Raw genomic sequence first — 14,691 nt, 5'->3', positions numbered from 1 at the left:
GGGGGGGGGGGGGGGGGGGGGGGGGGGGGGGGGGGGGGGGGGGGGGGGGTCCCTGGTGGGAATCATAGACGGGGGAGATGGGCAATTTGATAGTTCCGTCAATCTCATAATCCGCAATTCGCGATGTCTGTCTCAAGTGCTTGTATGGTAGAAAAGTGTTTAAGCCTCACGAGGTGTGTGGCGTCAATGCGTGACGTGGCGGGAGACGACCAACCCAGGCACACCCGAGCTGCCGCCTCGAATTTCGGCCATTGCTGATGCAGCACACGACGAAGCTACCTCTACTGTCACTCCTACCATATCCATTGCGATTGCGACTGGCCCTAGCACCTCATTCTTCTGCCCCTCCTCCACCCTCTCCACGTGTAACCCTCATCCGACCCTGAGAGCCACCTCCACCGCTTCCCCATGTCAGGCCGGTTTGTGAGAGCGTCAAAGTACCGTATGTTCCCGTCTACATCCGCAGCTACGTGGTCTCGACTGACCAACACCATTTCACAGGGCACGTCTTTGGCCGGCCGACGCGGCGGGAGCAATGCTACGACAACCTGCGCATCAGTAAGAATGCGTGGGACACCAACCTCGTCAAGGCGAATCCCAAGTACCTCGCCGTCAACTGGGAAGCGAGCGGCGGCGGCGCATTCGCCGTCATCCCGCTGGAAGAGAAGGGCAAGCTGCCCGAGCAGATACCGTTGTTCCGCGGGCACACGGCCACCGTGCTCGACACCGACTGGAACCCCTTCAACGACTCCATCATCGCGTCCGGCTCCGACGACGGCAAGGTGTTCCTGTGGGAGGTCCCGCGGGACTTCACCCTCTTCACTGATGCAGACGAGCCGGCGGATGTGAAGCCTGTGGGCAAGCTGAGCGGGCACTCGCGCAAGGTCGGGCATGTGCTCTTCAACCCCGCGGCGGAGAATGTGCTTGCGTCGAGCTCGGGCGACTATACGGTGAAGCTGTGGGATCTCGAGGACGGCAAGTCCAAGTTGACGCTGAAGCACAACGACATCGTGCAGTCGCTGTCGTGGTCTGCGAACGGAGACATGTTGGTTACGACGTCGCGCGACAAGAAGCTCCGTTTTTGGGATGTGCGGCAGGAGAAGCCGGCGCACGAGGTGGCCGGGCATGCCGGCGCGAAGAACAGCCGATGTGTGTGGATGGGCGATCTCGACCGCGTGGCGACGACGGGCTTCTCGAAGATGAGCGAGCGACAACTGGGCTTGTGGGACATCCGGAACCCCGAAAAGCCCGTCGGCGGAGACTTCACGCTGCTCGATTCCAGCTCCGGCGTGGCCATGCCCTTCTGGGACGACGGGTGTCACATCCTCTACATTGCCGGCAAGGGCGACGGCAACATCCGATACTACGAATACGAAAATGACAAGTTTGAGTCGTTGAGTGAGTACAAGTCGGCGGAGCCGCAGCGAGGCCTGGCGTTCATGCCGAAGCGCGGAGTCAACACCCACGAAACCGAGATTATGCGCGCCTTCAAGACGGTCAACGACAGCCACATCGAGCCCATCTCCTTCATCGTGCCCCGCAAGTCGGAGAGCTTCCAGGAAGACATCTACCCTCCCACCGTCGGCACCAAAGCAGGGACATCCAGCGCCGAATGGCTAAGCGGCAACTCCGCTCTGCCACCCAAATTCTCCATGGAAGATCTCTACGACGGCAAGGTGCCCACACAGGTTGCCGTGAGCGCCACCACCGCACGATCAGCACCGCCTCCTGAACCCGTGGCCGCACCATCTCCCGTTAAGGCGCCGGAACCAAAACCTGAGCCGCCAGCACCAGCGCCGGTTGCAGCGCCGTCGGGCTCAGCGGTGGCAGGCACCAAGCTGTCAATGTCCAACCTGGCCTCCAAATTCGCGGACAAGGGCGAGGCGGACAACGACGATGACAGCAGCTCATTCGAGGAGATTGAGAATCCCCAGCAGCGACTCGGCGCAGTCAGTTCGGGAAGAGCAGCGCCGAAGACCGATATGACTAGCCCGGCTAATGAGCCCGTGATCGAGCGCGCCCCTCCTGCAACTGCATCTAGCCTCCCAGCTGCCTCTAGCATAAGCGAAAAACCACCTGCGGCAATACCGGTCGAGCCGGCGAAGGAGGAGGCCTTGCCTGCAGCTTCCAGCGTGGTGAGCTCCGCGGCAGGCGGCCTGCGGGACGTCCTGCAAGACATCAAAGCGCTGCTGCAGTCCCAGGGGCGACAAATCGAGCAGCTGACGAGCGAGGTCGCCGAGCTCAAAGCCAAGGTTGGGAGCCCGTAGGCGGGACGCCGCGGTTTTGGGCGCGTGCGGTTGGGTATGGATGGAATCAAGCGGCGAGTCTCCCGCGGGCGTCTGCCTTCCCGCCTAGAGTAGGTAGCTTCGAACCTCTTTCTTGAATGAAATGCAATGACTTATTTGACTCCTCTTGGCTCACCACTCCTGCACTTTTCCGGCTTCTTTGCTCCGCAGACTGCTATTCGCCCAGTACTTACCGCTCACATCGCCGATGTCTTCGAAGGCTAGGTGGTAGGGGATCAAGGCTCCTTGCTCGGGCGTTTTGGGCGGCTTCGAGGTGCCTACCAATACGCCCATATCCGTGTTGACCCAGCCGGGACAGCAAGCATTGATGACAAGGCCTGGATTATCCCGAGCTAGGATGCGGGTGAAGGCGTTGATGCACGCTTTGGAGAAGCTGTAGGCTCGCTTGGGGCCGACGAAGCCAGACTGCTGCTCGGAGCCGTGTTGGACGGAGGTCTTGGAGGTTTGGTTAGTCGAGCGTTCGGCGTCAGTTTCGGCGTCACTCACCTCGTATTCTTGCGCGAGAATTTCGAGGTCGTCGAGGGACATGTTGGGATCTCGGAAGCGCTTCTGGATGTGCTCGGGGAAGGGGCGGAGTGAGGATGCGATGGACGATAGATTGACTATGCGGCCTCGCGGGGACAGAAGCGGAATGGCAGTTTGACACATCTTGTCGTGCTGTCAGCGTGGGTGCGTTGAATGGAAGCATGGCACAGCGGCGCACCTCTAATGTCCCGCGGTAATTGACGTCCAGCGTCTTCTTTGCATTCTCGACACTATACTCGTCATCGAGGTTGACACCGGCGTTATTGATGAGGACATCGATGGGGCCGTGCTGGGTCGCTTGTTGCGCGAGAGCGCGAATGCTGTCACGGCTGCCGATGTCGAGGGTCGGATAGATGGTATTTTCCGCGCTCAGGCCGAGATCGACGCCTTTCCTCGACGCTGCGAAAAGTTGCAATGGCCGATCATGTTGCCTCGACGCGATGAGGCTGCATATTGCCTTGCCGATTCCGCGGTTCTGATGTCGTCGGTGTTAGCCGTGTGCGAGTTGATAGAGACAGTATTTTACGGCGTACTGATCCTGTGACTACGACTCGGATTGGGTTGGTCATTGGAAAACGGGTTGCATGGGAGTTGATGGGAATGACGGGCAGACATCTAGAGAGGAGGTGTGCAAGTGGAGTTCTGAGCACGTCCCGGCCGCCATTGACATTTAGCCAGACGTCAGACAAGATGAATTTCCAGCCAGCTGTCACCATTGCTACTTCGCGTATTGTTCAACGCTGTTTTGATGCATTTCAGTTCGATGGCCGTCACGTCCTTCGTATAGACGAGGATGTAATTGCCATCACGGAAGTCGCCTCATATCCTCCTCCGACCAGCCATGGATTCTGCCGACTCTATCCCAGACGCGGCATGGTCACTCCTGGATAGTCTGGCTGCCATACCGTTATGGCAATGGACGCTCGCTGCAGTGCTCAGCATCTTTGGTGTCTTCGCTCTGGTATATCTTCTCCAAGCTCCCCCTCGCCGTAGGAAGCACGCTAACCGCGTCAACAATCTAGCTCTACGTTGCTTTTGCCCTCTTCGCTCCGCTACCTAGGCCGCCCAGAACATCCGAGAAGCAGTTCGTCACTGTCCTACCCGACGGAAAGGTGTCAACGCCCGAACCCTTGCCATGCTGGTACGATCACTTCACCGCCGCTCGGGAAACGGCGCGCCGAGGCTCGGGTGGAGGCAAGGAGGCATACCGAATCGATGAGGGGGAAGTGTTTATGAGCGTGGTGGTGCCTGCGTACAACGAGGAGAAGAGATTGACGGGGATGTTGGAGGAGGCTGTGGAGTACCTTCAGAAGCAGTACGGCACGCGCTCGCCGGCGGGCAAAGGCACGGGGAACGGGCATGTGCGAGCTCACGAGCGGCCGCGTGCAGGCTGGGAGATCCTCGTGGTGAGTGATGGCAGCACGGATAGGACGGTGGAGACTGCGTTGCATTTTGCAAAGACACAGAGCATTCCCACTGGGAGTATCCGCGTTGTGCGTCTCGAGGAGAATCGGGGCAAGGGCGGCGCGGTCACCCATGGCATGAGGCACGCGCGAGGTTCATATGTGGTGTTTGCCGATGCAGATGGCGCGAGCAACTTTGACGACCTAGGCAAGCTGGTCAAAGCATGTGAGGACGCAGAGGACAAGCAAGGCAGAGCTATTGGCATCGGGTCAAGAGCGCATATGGTAGGGTCCGACGCGGTGATCAAGGTATTACTCCCTCTTCTGAGGTCGTCCGTGATTTACAACTAACGAATCGACTCTAGCGCTCACTCCTCCGGAATACACTCATGCGGGCATTTCATCTCCTCATCCGAACCCTCACAACTACCGAGACCGGCCAAATCAAGGACACGCAATGCGGCTTCAAGCTGTTCACCCGCCCTGCATTGCCCTACATCGTCCCTTACATGCATTCGGAAGGGTGGATCTTCGACGTGGAGATGTTGATGCTGGCGGAAAGCTCGCACATCCCCATGGTAGAGGTGGCGATCGGGTGGCACGAAGTCAGCGGGAGCAAGCTAAACGTCATCAAGGATAGCATTGGCATGGCGATTGGGCTGGCGATGCTACGGGTTGGCTGGGGCCTTGGGATCTACCGGCTGGATTGATGGAGATCGTCGCCATTTGATCAACTGCACTCTACTGGCATGTGCTTGCCATTGCTCAAGAAGTCTTCCACTGGCCCGCATCCTCCGCGGCTTTGCCAAAGTTCTGAGAGCCGGAGTCGACGCCTCCCGTCACCGCCTTCAATCCATCGCCAACTTGCGTGGTGCCGGTGGTGGAGTTGATGGTGTCTCCCACGCCCTTGCCCACCGCTCCAACGGCGCCTATGGAACTCATCAGTCAACGTTGTATGACAAGGCTGAACGGCGATCACATACCACCGAGCGTCTTGGTCAGGCCACCGGTCAGATTGCCCACGGTGGAGGTGACTCCCTTGGCCACGCCTTGCGCGCCCTCGTCCTTGTTGTTGTTCATGATGAATGGTTTTGTCGAGTCCCGTCAGTTGTGATGTCAATTCCTCGTGTGCTCAGTAGCTGTGGATTTGTAGGCATGCAAGGAAAGAGGAATATTGATGGATACACCTGTCGTTTCAACTTTTCCACCTTTGTTTCGGGATTGCGTCATATGCAGCACAACACCCGACATCAGGCAGTGATTGACGCGGTCGGAATTGCACCGCTTTGTCACGAGATGCTTGCGGGAGACTGTTGCCTATCGACTTCCCAGCAGCGCTCATGGACTCCGCAAGCACCATAACATGCAATATCACCACCACCCGTCCGCCTAGACCGTATCGTGTCGTGAGAAGTCGGCGTTGATTGGCCGCCTGATCTGCACGTCAAAAGGCACGCTAGACCGGGTTGGGGCTGGCGTGAAAAGGGTGGAGCAGAAGAGGTGCGAGGGATAAAAGTCGCGCGGCCGCCGCACCAGTCAGTCGCTGTTTCTTTGTGCCCCAACGCTCCTTCCGCTTTGCTTGCCCGTGCTCACATTTACACTTTTGCCCACCTCCGCGCCCAAAGCGGTAAAACGTCAACAATCCGATCCGGCAGAGCGTGCATCATTCAACCCTCGACCACACGTGACGCCACACGCCAATTACTGCACCCACTGCTGCCCGTGCGAGCTCCACATGCACCCTGCTGGAACATGACAGTGGCCTCGACTGCTCGGCACGTGTAGAGACACCAACCGCCGTCATTGCGTCATCGCGAGTAGGGAATTCACATGCACCATGGGCTCCACCTACCGCCCCCAATCCCCGGATCTGTCCTCCTTCTACGCCCCCAAATCCCCCGACCTCTCGGCCTACCGCCCGCAGTCGCCCGATCTCTCCGCCGCCCTGCCCGCCGCCGCGTCCATCGGCCAGCCTCAGCACTATAACCACTACGCCGCCCCGTTCGCTCAACAACAACCGCATTCCTACCCCGCCGGACCGACTTCCGTTCCCACCACCCAGGCCCAATACGCGCAATACGGCATGCCCCCCGCAGGCCACTTCAAGCAGGAGAATGACGACGGCGACAACGACTACCTCCCCGACGCCCCGGCCAAGCGAGCACGCAAGAACCACCAAGCCCACTCAAGCGGCCTAGATGCGAATGGATACCCGTACGGCCAACACGGCGCTCAATTCACCGCACCACCACAGGGCATCTCCGCCCCGCCCAAAGACCCCACTCGCGGCGTCCAGCTGAAGACTTCCTTTCCCGTCGCGCGGATCAAGCGCATAATGCAAGCCGACGAGGACATCGGCAAAGTGGCGCAGGTGACGCCGCACGTCGTCAGCCGCGCGCTGGAACTGTTCATGATCAAACTCATCTCCGCCTCCGCCGATCAGGCGCGCGGAGCCGGCCCAGGCGGCAGCGGAGGCAGCAAAGGGCCTAAACGCATTCTCACCCACCATATGAAGAGGGCTGTCAAAGCCGATGAGACTTTTGATTTTTTGGCGGATATTGTGGACAAGATTCCTGATGCGCCGAGCAAGGCGAAGAAGGAGGCTGGGAGTGACTCGGAAGATGGCGCGGGTGGAGGGATGAAGAGTGCTAGGAAGAAGGGGAAGAAGAGGAAGGATTCGGGAGACGATTTTTGATGGGTCTCTGGATTCTCCGTTTTCCACGCTACGAGTCTCGGTATCCACCGCATGCTCTGCAATGCCATGCGAACGTTGTAAGGCCATCAACCAAACAGAGCTGGCCACGACGATCTCCCGCCTCGCAAGTGTCACTTCACACACTAGGCTGTACCAGACATTGCACTTGGGGTGCAATGCTTGAGATCGAAGGCCAACCCGGCACCGCCAACGCTCAAATGTACCAGCGAACGTTATATCGGCAATGATCCGGCAAATAACAGCAAACGAGCCGATTTGTGGCGGTGTCGACTTGGCTGAATAACAGCGAGCCAGCGCAACAGACTAGCCATAGCTATGTGCAATCGCACAGAGAGGACTTCTTCGTCCCACTAAGAAGCCAGAGAATCTTCCTGAACGCATCCCTCATTTTCCATCACGCATCTCGCCCTTCTCCCCCTCCTCATGCTTCTGCCAATAACGGGACAAGCTCTCTCGCACAGCCTTGATAGCACTAAATCTCTCCCGCGGATCGTAGTCCATCTCCTTCAACGTCCCCGCGAGGTCCACCACGTCTTCGCAGTCCATGTTCTCCAACTCCGCCGCGGGGCCCCACCACAACGTCCAACCCAGCCAGTCTTTCAACGTCTGCTTCACCAGATGCCGCAGCGTCGAGCTCTCCACCGTGTTGTCGTAGATGTACGCGATCACTTCGGCCGAAAAGAACGTCTTGCTGTCCATTTTGCGCCGGAGGATGTCGATCACCTCGTTCTGCAGCATAGGGATGTCATGCGCGTCGCCGAACACCCACAGTCGCGCGAGAGTGTCAAAATCCAGCGCGACGGCAGGATCAAGACTAGAGTCGAAAAACGTGCGGGTGTACAGCCAGTGGTGGAAGTATGCGAAGAGGAGGGGGTCTTCAGTGGGAAGGCGAACGACGTGGTTGTGCGCTTCGCGAAAGGCGCTGTTGAGTGAGGTGGCGAAGTAGCCTGAGTAGAAGCAGATGACGCCTTTGAAGACTTGGAAGGTGCGTTTGGTCGCTTCGGGGCCGACTTCGATGAGAATTAGGTAGTCGAATGCGGCCCTGCGGGTGTGGGTGTCAGTGTGAGGGAGGCGGAAGGTGAGGGATGGGATGGGGTGGGCGTACTGCGATGGGAAGTTGTCTGGCGTTGATGGAGGCGCCATGTTCGATGAGGTTGCTGGCTTGCCAGGATGTTGCAGCAGCAGTGTTTTCTCACATTTCAAGGTTCATTCACCTGGTGCAGGCTGAAACTTGCTGCCTTGATGCCTGAGCGTGCGAAGCACACGAGGCTGACAGCCTCGCCAACATTCACAGATTCAGAGAAGAAACTCCACACTTCTGTCTATGCCAGCACTGTCCATCATCATACAAGAATATCTAGGTAGGTATCGCCCAAGCCACGGCTCATCGAACTGCTATCCAACCCATCACTTCCTCTTCGCAGTCCCGATATGCGTTCCATGCACCTTGCTGCCAAACAGCAAACTGCTTCTACTCTCCTGCCAGTGCGCCTGCAGAGGAGACAGGTGCAGCAGCATCAGCGTGCGACTCGATTTGCCCGCAATCGTACCGCCGAGCGAAGATTGGAGGAGATATGTGAGCTGCAGGACAACATGTTAGCACGTGCTCACAGTTGTATCGATGACGGGGATGGTTACCTTGGAGTTGCGATAGGGGATATGGCTCTGGCCCTCGTCTCCCTTCCGACTTCCCAGCGCCGCAATGACATCTCCAAGCGAAGACAGCGACTTGTTGATCGCCTGCGTCTCTTTCTTGCGATCGCCCTCGGCTCCGGATTGCTTCAGCCGCTCGGAACCAGCCAAGTCGACAAGGTTCAGCACGCCTTCGCTGCTCTCGCCCGTGGCACTGCACGAGCCGCGAAGGGTGAGAATGAACACACTATGGCTTCTGGATGAACGCTCGTTCGCCTTGGTTGCTGCCACGCGTCGGTTCTTCGCTGCTGTGTCCAGGACATTCTGCACAGCTTGCTCAGTGTAGGCCGAGGCCTCATCTCCGCCAACATCGATTGGTGTCACTGCCGCCGCGGCGGGCGGCCAGCCTCCGTCGTTGCCTGGCGGTGGCCACAGCGTAACGGAGCTGAGATTCGATACCGTGGTCTTGCCAGTTACCGAGTCGTGGTGAATCTCGTGCTTCTCCTTTCGCTTCCCTCCTGGCCGGACGCTGGCCGTCAGATCCTCGTTGTCATCCCAGGTCTTCGCATCGCCCAGAAGATCGTTGAGCGTCTCGTTGTAGACTTCCACGAAAGACGCCTCGACGCGATACTCCCAGCCTTTCTCTTGCAGTCGCTGCATCTCGGTCAACAACATGGCGATGGCGCAGGGGATGATGCCTTTCGGCCCGCTCATGCCAAACGTCTTGCCCGAGCCCGTCTGCCCGTAGGACAGGATGGAAACGTTGTAACCGTCGACGACGGACTGAATAAGTTCTCTGCAGTCCTCGAAGACTTGCATGTTCGTTGCGTCGGGGCCAAAAACGCGATCGAAGCCGTAACTGTGCTTTTCATTCCTCTCCTTGCCCGTCGCCGATAGTGTCGTCGGGGCATGGACTGCCATCTCCTTTCCGCCATCCAGCTCGCCCTGGTCGGGATAGTCGACTTTCGCCGGCTCCACTTCCCCTGTCAACATGGGTCGCATACGCACAAACACTCGGATGTTGCCTCTCAGCTCCAGGATGGTCGCGTTCAGCCGCCGCCTCACGACTTCTTCGGTTCTCAAACGATCCAGCGTCTCGTTCCGTGCGTCAATGGCGTCTTGCAACTGTTGCCTCATAGAAGTGAACTCTAGACTCTGAGCTTCCTGGTTGCCTTCAAGGAAATGTGCTTTCGAGACGAGAGCGCTTTTCTCCTGTTCCAGCGCGGTGGAGCGGGCCTCGGCGGCAGTGATCTGACTCTTCAAAGTCGTTTGCGTCGTCTTTGCAACGTCCAGCTGCCCTTGGAGTCCAGCAATCGCATCGTGAAGCGCCTGTACCTCACTCGCCGACTCCGAAGCCCGACTGTCGCACTTCTGTTGCAATTCCTCCACCTTGGCCTCCAGTTGTCGGACCTGCTCTTCATGTTTCGATCGCAACTCCTCCACCTCTTCCCAATGCTGCGTCGTCAAAGCGGCAGTTTCATCGTCCTTTTGTTTCTCCCATGCTCTCTTCGCATCCTCTAGCTGTCGCTCCCCCAGCTCGGCATTCTTCTCCAACTGTCGCTCCAGTCGTAGGGACTCTTTCTCCTGCTGGCTGGACAGGTCATGGATCTCGCGTCGGTGCTTGAGTTCCAGATTCTGCATATCTCTCTCATGGTCTCTTCTTGCCTGTTGCAAGTCGGTGGTCGTGGCGTGTAGGTCGCTTCGAGCGCGTTCGAGGTCGCTGGTCAAGTTTCGCTTTTCGGACGTCAATTCTTTGTTTTGCTGGTTCAACTCGGACACTGTAGGGAAGAGAGCGCATTAGCCAGCAGTACGGAGTAGCTGTAAAGTCCAACATACCTCTCATTTTGTAGACGGAAAGACTCTCCTCGAGTGCGCTTTTCGTATCGGCGGCGGAGGAGAACTGCGAGCGAAGCTGATGATACATCTGCTCCATGTCCTCGAGTCGGCCTTTGGTGTCCCATGCTATACGAACAGGTGTAAGCTTCTCTTTCGTCAAAAATATGGGCAAATCCTCTCCGGGAGCAGGCCTGGGCTTTTTGGAAGTCGTGGCAGGCGTACGCAGGCCAAGCATGGAGCTTTGGTGTTTGATAGGGGAAACGGATGGGGGTGGGCGGAGGGATTGGGTGGATTGGGTATGACGAAGGGAAGGAGTGCAAGAGAACTTGGGGATCTTGGAGGGGGACTTGACCGGGGAGGCTTCTTCTTTGATCCGCGAAAGGGAGGGGCGGTGCCTTGAGGAAGACACATCGCGATGAGATGCCTTGTTTGGGGATAGGGTAAGGCCATCGAAGGCATTCTTGAGGCTGTTGAGGGATGTGTTGCGCGTTGATTGGCCGGAATCCACAGTCTTACCATCGACAGTTTCTCGCAGGTCTCGCTCACGAGAGACGATGCTGCTGTCGCTGTGCAAATCTCGGCGGCCGGTCTCCCTTGTGCTAGTAGAAGAAGCGGAAGATGAGGAGCCAGTGCGCGCATCCAGCGCGAATCCAGTCCTGGCTCCAGGGAATGTGACTCCATTTCGGAGGTCCTGTTGGGTCCGGGTCTTGCGCAAAGCGATTCCTTTCAGGGGTGGAGAATGGAAAGATAAAACGGGTGTACCTTTTCGCTTGCCCATGATCCCAATCTCAGCTTCTTCTTCCATCGCACCTCTTGCCTCCGCAGCGATTGCGGCTCGGCCTCGCACGCCATTCTGCCGGCCAGTATGACGGGTAAAACTGTCGTTGGAGCCGACCGTCGCGGCGTTCGAAGTCGAGCGATAAGCATGGTTGGCATTGGAGGAAGCCGGACGGGCTCCCATTTGAGTCAATGTGGTGCCCTCGGAGCGGGCGAAGGTGAGCTTGCTCGGCGCTGGCATGTGTGATCGCAGTGGGTTGAGAGGCTCGCCCGCGCGTTCGGCCAGCGTCTTACGCTTCGTAGGTGGTTCCGGTACTGTAGGGAAGGGCATTGTCAGTCAATGGCCCCTTTCAAGCTTTATGGTCCAAAACTCACGACCACTAATCTTGTGCTTGATGGTACTCGGCGGCGGCATGGCTTCAGCGGCGAATGTGCGAGAGTTGAGGTCGCTTTGGCTCGTCTCCAACAATGTTCGCCCGGTGCTGTTCGACATGGCAGCGGGGAGACGCGAGGGCTGTTTCAGGCCACTCGGTCGAATGTTCTCGAGCTGCGACGGAGGACGGTCCATGGCCGTGGTCGCCAACGGTGGAAGGGGTGAAGCAATAGAGAGAGCAGACTCGCATCAATGATGACACGCGAGAGTCTGCAAATTGAATCCACATCAGGGCAGTCAGGGAGGTCGAGGCGTGTTGCTGGGCAGATCGGCGGATAAACAATTACCTAAATCTTAATAAGCAACTCTTCCCCGATCGGGCTCGAGACGTTCCGGACCTAGCTCCGCGGGCAGGTGCGGCTGGGCAATGGCTTATGTAATAACGAGCGGCAGCGTCATACCTGGCCAGACTTTCATCCACTCGCTTTCACATGCCGGCACATCTTTTTCCGCCCTCCCTCCCCGTCTGCCAACCTGGCTGTCTTGCGCTCGTGCTGGAGATGACGAGAGCACCGCGCAATCATGGAGAAGTACGGCCAATATAGAGACAAAGGTACGTCCTGTCCCTCCCCGTCCCCTGCACCACACCGCACTTTCTGCATGCAATGCGCTGACTGTCCTCCCAGGTTCTGGCATCGCGCCCTTCTTCCCCGTGCCGCCTCTGCCATATAACCCTCTATTTCTTCCCTTCTACATTGTATGTGAACAAAGTCCTGCTCGACGTCACCTCGCTGACACACTCTGCAGCTCCTCTTGTGCCTACGTGTCCCACTGGTTACCGTCGCCTGGATCCTCTGGCTGTTGATCTTCCAATGGACGCCGGCGGGTGGAGCGCTTCGAAAAGCCAACCTCTGGTGCATCCTTGGGATTCCGGGGGTGTGGTGGATTGATATCCAGGTAGATGGAGTGAGGAGGGGTTCGCTGGCCCAGACGCCGCGAGGGCGTCTTCCCGGCCCGGCAACCATCATCGCTTCGTCATTCACCTCTCCACTGGACGTCCTCTACCTCGCTGCCATCTTCGATCCAGTCTTTACCATTTCTCAGGGTCCCGATAGCCGCCTCGTTCGCCCAGTGTCGCTGGAAGCAGCGCTCGCAGCGTGCTTTGATGTCCACTCTCCGGCCGTCTTCCACGCTCGACAACCCCCGGCCACCCTCTCATCGGTCATCAAACAGTACCGAAACCGAGTCATTGTCGTCTTTCCCGAAGCCACGACCAGCAATGGCCGTGGTATCCTCAGGCTCTCGCCTTCTTTACTTTCGGCGACCCGAGACACCAAGATCTTCCCTGTGTCTCTGCGCTACACACCTCAAGACATTGTCACGCCAATCCCTGGCTGGATGGAAGCTCTGCGCTTCGTCTGGCTGCTTAACAGCCGGCCTACCCATTGCATACGAGTCCGCATTGGCACGCCGGTGACTTTGGCCTCGGCTGGAGCTCCGGCAAATTCGCACACAACTGGGAATTCCAATGGGAAACGCGCAAGTGGGTACGACACCAACTTCTTCGACACTCTGGAAGGCTCGCCGGCGCCCAAGGCGTCCGAGGAGTCCGCCGTTGCGGAGGGTGTCAGCGAGCAGGAAATAAAGGCTTTGGACGCTGTCGCGGATACACTCGCCCGACTGGGTAGAGCGAAGAGGGTGGGGCTGGGGGTGGCAGAGAAGAAGCAGTTCGTGGATGCTTGGAGTAAACGCGGAAAGTACAGGACGTGATATGAGGTAAATTATTAGATGAAATGCATCGCTACCTGTATAGCAAGCGCCATACCCGAACCGTCCAGCGTCAAACTCGCTTTTTAATTACTCCCCCCTACCGAATGCCCACCTCCACCGTCTCACTTGCGCTTCTTGTGGTCACCGCGCTTCGCCGCAGGGTTGAACTGCTGATATCCCTCATACATGATCCAGCCGGGAAGGACGACCCACAGCATGTTGAAGAAGAACAGGTACAACCACAAGTACATCCAATTGCTGGTGTCCAAATTCGAGTTCCCGCTCAGCCACTCGGGCGCAAAAGTCATGAAGCCGCCGTACAGCTCGCCAGTGGCCAGGGCAATCATCCAGAACCATCGGTCGGCCCGCTGCTTCACGAGGCAATAGCAAACCCACGCCGCGAGCGGAGCGCCAAGGCCGACAGTCAAGAGCTCGAGCGAGATGACGTTCAGATCGGAGCCGCCCCATCGCGCGTCGGCTTTCGCGTACACCCTCCAGAGCGCCCCGAGGGGGTTGGTGCTGTACAGCGCGCCATACAACCGGTCTTTGTGGCCTAGAAAGTACACATCGGGCGCGAGGTATGCCGACGTGCTACCGCCGGGGATGACGCCGGGCAGCTGCTGGCCTTTCCAGAGCGAGGGCGTGGTGTAGCTGAAGAAGCAGTTGTAGAGGAAGCCGCCTTCGAGGATGGTGTGGATGAGGGCGTCGAAGGCGTGCCAGATGAAGAGGATGCGCGTTTTGGCGCCGGCGTTGGCGGGGAGCAGGCGCAGGGAGCCGTAGTATGCTGCACCGAGGAAGGCGACGGTGGAGAGGAGGGAGAGGATGGTGGTTTGGTCGATGAGTTCGGATAGACTCGGCTGGGCGGGGGAGGCCATGCTGTCCGGTGTGGTGGTGGCTGTCGTGGTAGCGGGCTGCTGCTGCTTTAATGCTGCGGGGCTTCAATGCTGGGGAGGACGCGACGCTTTAAATGTCACGACGGCGCAGGCAAGAATGCCTAGGAAGGCGATTCCAAAGCTGAGGTAATAATGCCAAAGCTGTTGGACGCGACTCAATGCGATGTCGTTGCAAGCCACCGTCACAGCCACTATTATTATGCTGCTTCCGCATCCACCCTGTTCGAGTAAAGTATACGAAGCTGCGGAGGCTGCCCAGTGGAGTTCATGTTGTGTCATCTTGCTTACCGCATCCAACCTCCTTCCGCAAAGAGACTAGCCTACTTAGTCAGACAGGTGCTTCGGCGTCCGCCCCCTTGCAGTAAGGTCGGCCGAACACGAATGCGACGGGCCGGGGATAAAGAAGAGATCTGATCGGAAGATGCAGTCATTGATCTGCGGTGCGTGCCGGGGGTAATCA

At 58.2% G+C, this 14,691-nt stretch overlaps 11 protein-coding genes across 11 annotated transcripts in view; 5 read left to right on the top strand and 6 right to left on the bottom strand.

The window, feature by feature from the left end:
• Positions 1-7, top strand: part of BDY17DRAFT_299459 (CTP synthase N-terminus-domain-containing protein) — a 2,061-nt gene extending 2,054 nt beyond the window's left edge. The window contains exon 3 of the mRNA XM_033733913.1: positions 1-7. This exon is cut by the window's left edge and continues 1,791 nt beyond it. The gene's annotated coding sequence lies outside the window, so the exon portion shown is untranslated.
• Positions 8-408: 401 nt separating this feature from the next.
• Positions 409-2,267, top strand: BDY17DRAFT_311345 (putative actin-binding protein; the record flags this gene model as incomplete). The annotated part of the gene is made up of 2 exons (XM_033735524.1): positions 409-442; positions 502-2,267. 2 exons carry the CDS (start codon positions 409-411, stop codon positions 2,265-2,267), a joined length of 1,800 nt encoding a protein of 599 aa, XP_033588254.1.
• Positions 2,268-2,417: 150 nt separating this feature from the next.
• Positions 2,418-3,400, bottom strand: BDY17DRAFT_325201 (NAD-P-binding protein; the record flags this gene model as incomplete). Its single annotated transcript, XM_033737315.1, has 4 exons — positions 2,418-2,741; positions 2,793-2,954; positions 3,010-3,306; positions 3,365-3,400. The coding sequence occupies 4 exons, from the start codon at positions 3,398-3,400 to the stop codon at positions 2,418-2,420; spliced, it is 819 nt and encodes a 272-aa protein (XP_033588253.1).
• Positions 3,401-3,672: 272 nt separating this feature from the next.
• BDY17DRAFT_325200 (nucleotide-diphospho-sugar transferase) lies at positions 3,673-4,944 on the top strand (the record flags this gene model as incomplete). Its single annotated transcript, XM_033737314.1, has 3 exons — positions 3,673-3,792; positions 3,854-4,543; positions 4,600-4,944. 3 exons carry the CDS (start codon positions 3,673-3,675, stop codon positions 4,942-4,944), a joined length of 1,155 nt encoding a protein of 384 aa, XP_033588252.1.
• Positions 4,945-4,999: 55 nt separating this feature from the next.
• Positions 5,000-5,314, bottom strand: BDY17DRAFT_325199 (uncharacterized protein; the record flags this gene model as incomplete). The annotated part of the gene is made up of 2 exons (XM_033737313.1): positions 5,000-5,163; positions 5,218-5,314. The coding sequence occupies 2 exons, from the start codon at positions 5,312-5,314 to the stop codon at positions 5,000-5,002; spliced, it is 261 nt and encodes an 86-aa protein (XP_033588251.1).
• A 1,213-nt stretch (positions 5,315-6,527) lies between these two features.
• BDY17DRAFT_228051 (histone-fold-containing protein) lies at positions 6,528-6,809 on the top strand (the record flags this gene model as incomplete). The annotated part of the gene is made up of 1 exon (XM_033730171.1): positions 6,528-6,809. A coding segment is annotated over one exon (282 nt), but the record flags the coding sequence as incomplete, so codon positions are not given.
• Positions 6,810-7,334: 525 nt separating this feature from the next.
• BDY17DRAFT_325197 (uncharacterized protein) lies at positions 7,335-8,093 on the bottom strand (the record flags this gene model as incomplete). Its single annotated transcript, XM_033737312.1, has 2 exons — positions 7,335-7,992; positions 8,056-8,093. The coding sequence occupies 2 exons, from the start codon at positions 8,091-8,093 to the stop codon at positions 7,335-7,337; spliced, it is 696 nt and encodes a 231-aa protein (XP_033588249.1).
• A 264-nt stretch (positions 8,094-8,357) lies between these two features.
• BDY17DRAFT_317445 (P-loop containing nucleoside triphosphate hydrolase protein) lies at positions 8,358-9,719 on the bottom strand (the record flags this gene model as incomplete). The annotated part of the gene is made up of 4 exons (XM_033736102.1): positions 8,358-8,531; positions 8,589-8,918; positions 9,042-9,565; positions 9,587-9,719. 4 exons carry the CDS (start codon positions 9,717-9,719, stop codon positions 8,358-8,360), a joined length of 1,161 nt encoding a protein of 386 aa, XP_033588248.1.
• An 810-nt stretch (positions 9,720-10,529) lies between these two features.
• On the bottom strand, positions 10,530-11,267 carry BDY17DRAFT_299451 (uncharacterized protein). The gene has a single exon (XM_033733912.1). It carries the CDS (start codon positions 11,097-11,099, stop codon positions 10,575-10,577), a length of 525 nt encoding a protein of 174 aa, XP_033588247.1. The 5' UTR covers positions 11,100-11,267; the 3' UTR covers positions 10,530-10,574.
• Positions 11,268-12,048: 781 nt separating this feature from the next.
• On the top strand, positions 12,049-13,359 carry BDY17DRAFT_267697 (uncharacterized protein). Its single transcript, XM_033731914.1, has 3 exons — positions 12,049-12,181; positions 12,255-12,325; positions 12,376-13,359. Exons 1-3 carry the CDS (start codon positions 12,151-12,153, stop codon positions 13,336-13,338), a joined length of 1,065 nt encoding a protein of 354 aa, XP_033588246.1. The 5' UTR covers positions 12,049-12,150; the 3' UTR covers positions 13,339-13,359.
• Positions 13,360-14,646, bottom strand: BDY17DRAFT_299447 (emopamil binding protein). The gene has a single exon (XM_033733911.1). The coding sequence runs from the start codon at positions 14,211-14,213 to the stop codon at positions 13,461-13,463; it is 753 nt and encodes a 250-aa protein (XP_033588245.1). The 5' UTR covers positions 14,214-14,646; the 3' UTR covers positions 13,360-13,460.
• Between the last annotated feature and the right edge of the window lie 45 nt (positions 14,647-14,691).

The sequence above is a fragment of the Neohortaea acidophila genome (genome assembly GCF_010093505.1).
Source record: "Neohortaea acidophila strain CBS 113389 unplaced genomic scaffold BDY17scaffold_7, whole genome shotgun sequence".
NCBI classification, from domain to species: domain Eukaryota; kingdom Fungi; phylum Ascomycota; class Dothideomycetes; order Mycosphaerellales; family Teratosphaeriaceae; genus Neohortaea; species Neohortaea acidophila.
Note: the sequence above shows the minus strand (reverse complement) of the source record. Positions and strands in the feature narration are given on the sequence as shown.